The sequence below is a fragment of the Macaca fascicularis genome, chromosome 15, assembly GCF_037993035.2.
Source record: "Macaca fascicularis isolate 582-1 chromosome 15, T2T-MFA8v1.1".
Lineage (NCBI taxonomy): Eukaryota > Metazoa > Chordata > Mammalia > Primates > Cercopithecidae > Macaca > Macaca fascicularis.
The window spans coordinates 91,751,035-91,754,725 of NC_088389.1; the positions used below are offsets into that span (position 1 = coordinate 91,751,035).

At 45.2% G+C, this 3,691-nt stretch overlaps 1 protein-coding gene across 1 annotated transcript; it reads right to left on the reverse strand.

The window, feature by feature from the left end:
• Nucleotides 1–2,161: 2,161 nt before the first annotated feature.
• On the reverse strand, nucleotides 2,162–2,839 carry LOC102134986 (acyl carrier protein, mitochondrial). Its single transcript, XM_005581758.5, has one exon. It carries the CDS (start codon nucleotides 2,812–2,814, stop codon nucleotides 2,344–2,346), a length of 471 nt encoding a protein of 156 aa, XP_005581815.3. The 5' UTR covers nucleotides 2,815–2,839; the 3' UTR covers nucleotides 2,162–2,343.
• Nucleotides 2,840–3,691: the final 852 nt, after the last annotated feature.

A 3,691-nucleotide genomic window follows, 5' to 3' on the forward strand; every position in this document is an offset into this window, starting at 1 on the left:
GCATGGGGGATATAGAATGGGGGTTTCCCAGAAGCTCAGAAAACTCAGGGAAGGGGCGAGTGTTGAAATAGGAGCAGGTATTCACCAAACGAAGGCACAAAGCTGTGCAACAATCTAGTGTGCTGAGTGATTGACAATCATTTTCCATAGCTAGAGTATGGGCTGTAACAGGATGCAAGGTGGAAGCCGACATCAAGGAAAAGTTAGACTAAAAAACCCCCGGTGCCATGCTAAGGACTTAAACTCAGTGGGGCTCTCCCGAGGGATCTTCATCTGGTTTTAACATCAGGTGACTATTGAGGAGGGTGTCAGGCCGGTCTCTGCCACAGAAGGGCGGCTGACTGCTCACTACAGCAGAAGAACATTTCCAAGCTTTCACTGTGTTTAACATCTAAGACTCAGAGACCATATCAAAAAAGCAAAATTGAGATTGCTGATTAGGTCCTCAAGTGCTGAAAGGATGGCTTTTAAAGTGCTCACATGTCCTGGAAATAGGCAAAGATAAAGCACCTTTCCAGCTGCTCCCCAATCCAGGAACTGCTCCTGGTAACTGATAGGAGTTCAATAGAATCAATCAGGAATTCAGTGCAAAAGGCATTGCTGCTGGACTCACACTGTGGACTCGGCCATCCCATAGATCACAGAGGAAACCGGATACTATGCCAAGTGACTTCGAAGTCATCAGCTTCTCTGAAAGAGAAGAACAACTTATTCTACCACCAGAAGAATAAAACAGTTCTTAACCTACGACTAGAAGAAAAAAACAGTTCTCAGCAATGAAGCATTCACTCTGATCGGAGGAATCTTTCACCAGAGCTCTCTAAAAGCAAAGTCCCCCCACACCCACATCAAAAGAGTTAGTGCAAACACAGAGTAGGGGGCTAGTTCTGGCTAGGACTCTGTATGACGTTCTTTTTTGCTCAGTGGCTTGTAGGAACACTAGGGAAGTGGCTAATGTTGAATTGGACAGCAGAGCTTGCTGCTTTGCGGTGTGTGCTGGCCTCTAGTGGAGGCCCCACCCCCCAAGTCCAGTTCTTATTCAAAGACAATTAACAAGGTTGATCAGGCTTAAGAACATTTTATTAACAGTTACATTAATAGGTGGGGCTCTTTGCTAATAAGTTAGGAGGTAAGATAACAGTCAAGGCAAGATAGATAGATAGATAGATAGATAGATAGATAGATAGATAGATAGATAGATGATAGATAGATAGATGATAGATAAATAGATAGCTGATAGATAGATAGATAGATAGATAGATAGATAGATAGATAGATAGATCGATCGATCGATCTTACAATACCTGTGTAGCAGTTATGAATTCCTTAGGCCACAAGCTGAGGTGAGGAAATAAACGTATCTTTAAAATGCAAATCAAAGCCACAACGAGATACCATCTCACATCACTCAGAATGGCCATTATTAAAAAGTCAAAAAACAAGAGAAGCTAGAGAAAAGAGAACAAATGCTTATACACTGTTGGTGAGAATGTAAATTAGTTCAGCCACTGTGGAAAGCAATTTGGAGATTTCTCAAAGAACTTAAAACAGAGCTACCATTCAACCCAGCAATCCCATTACTGGCTATGTACCCAAAAGAAAACAAATTGTTCTACCAAAAAGACACATGCACTTGTATTGCAGCACTATTCACAATAACAAAGACATGGAATCAACCTAGGTGCCCCTCAATGGCAGATTAGATAAAGAATATATGGTACACATACACCATGAGATACTATGCAGCCGTAAAAAAGAATGAAATCCTGTCCTTTGCAGCAACATGGATGCGACTAAAGGCCATTATCCTAAACAAATTAATGCAGGAACAGAAAACCAAATGCCACATGGTCTCTCTTTTAAGTGGGAGCTAAACATCAGAAACTAATAGACATAAAAAGGGCAATAATGGAAACTGGGGACTACAACAGGGAGAGTAAGGAAGGAGGACGAGGGTTGAAAAACTACCAGGCAATATGCTCATACCTGTGTGACAGGATCATTTGTACCCAAAACCTCAGTATCATGCAATATATCCAGGTAACAAACCTACACATGTACCCCCGGAATCTAAAATAAAATCTGGGGTGGGGGACGGGAAAAGAATTTTAAGTGAAGTGCTAATAAAATAAATAAATAAAGCGCCTTTATTTTTATATCATTTCTTTGTTTGTTTGTTTTATAGATTTATTTTCAAAGGGTAAAACACTTATACAATTTAAATACAAGTCCATCAGAATCACTCTGTCAGAGTCAGCAACAATGCGAAAATGCGTCCTCACTGCCAGACATTCGCCACTATCATCTGAGTCCTCTCTCCCCAAAGCCAAAGGGTCTGATACTTTATTCATATACATCCTTCTTATCTGCAATGTAATCTACAATTTCTTGTGGACACATTAACTTTTCAGCATCTATATCAGGAATTTCAAATCCAAATTCGTCTTCCATGGCCATGATAATCTCCACTTGGTCCAAACCGTCTAAGCCCAGGTCTTTCATAAAATGAGAATCTACTGAAAGCTTCTCTGGGTCAATCTTGTCATAGAGTTTCAATACGTAAAGAACACAGTCCTGGATGCCCTCTAACGTCAAAGGGGGCATGTCGCTATCCTGGCGGCACAACTGTGTAACTCTACCAGGAACCTGCGCCAGCCTTAAGGCCGGCTGCAAAGGCCCGAGCCTCGTCTGGGTCCCCGCGGAGCACAGACCGGTGCTGAGAGGCCGGGCCACGGCCACCATCGGGACCCGGGGCAGCGGCGCAAAGGCCGCAGGCAGGCGGCGGACATAGGCTGAAAGGACACGAGACGCCATAGCTACGCCGACCCAGGATGCACTCTATTTTTATATCATTTCTATCTCAAGCCCCCTTTTCACTGGGTAATAGAAGCTCCATGTTGGACCATTTAGAATAAAAACTCGAGCAACCCAGAATCTTCTGTCTATGCCTTTGTCTAGAGCTTTTGCCCCACTGAGCCATGTCGTGCTCCTCTGGTGAGGAGAAGGCGTCTGGTCCTCCGTCAGTGCTGCCTCTCCACAGAGGCATCCCCCAGATGGATGTGTCTTGCCAATGGTGCCAGTAGCCTGTGTCTTTTTGCATCTATCCCGGAGGTGTCAAGCTCCCTATGTGGCCACTGCATCCGAGTCCTCGTCTGGTCCATTGGTCCTCTCTCAGATAGGTGACAGGCCTTCTCTCAGGTGGTACGGGGGCGTCTGGATGTTGTCCCATGCTACCCTAGGACTATGGGAAAGTCAACGGGGCCATCTCAGGTTCTCTTTGCTGCGAGACATGCCATATGCCAAACTGGATGAGCCGAGAGACCTGAGAAGCAAAGCACCTTCCTGGGCTTCACCTGAGAAGCAAGACACACACCTACTCTCCCCGAGGGCCCCCACTGAGCCATGAGGCCCCAGCCATGGCCCCGCATCCAACTGCCCAGCTTTTCTTACAACTCTGCTGCCTCCTGCCCAGGAGTCTCTCTCTGGGCTAGACGGTGGTTAAAGCCAGCTCACTCTCCACAGCCTCTTGTTTCTGGCACATACAAAGCCCAGGTTCCTATGGCAGTAAAATGTCCCCTACCTCCACCTCTCACAACTCTTACTTCTGTCATGAGTTTCAAAACACCATGTACTCTTCTAGTTCTTTGAGATTCCTATCTGTTGCACCCCTAAACCAAGGGCAGTCACTGAC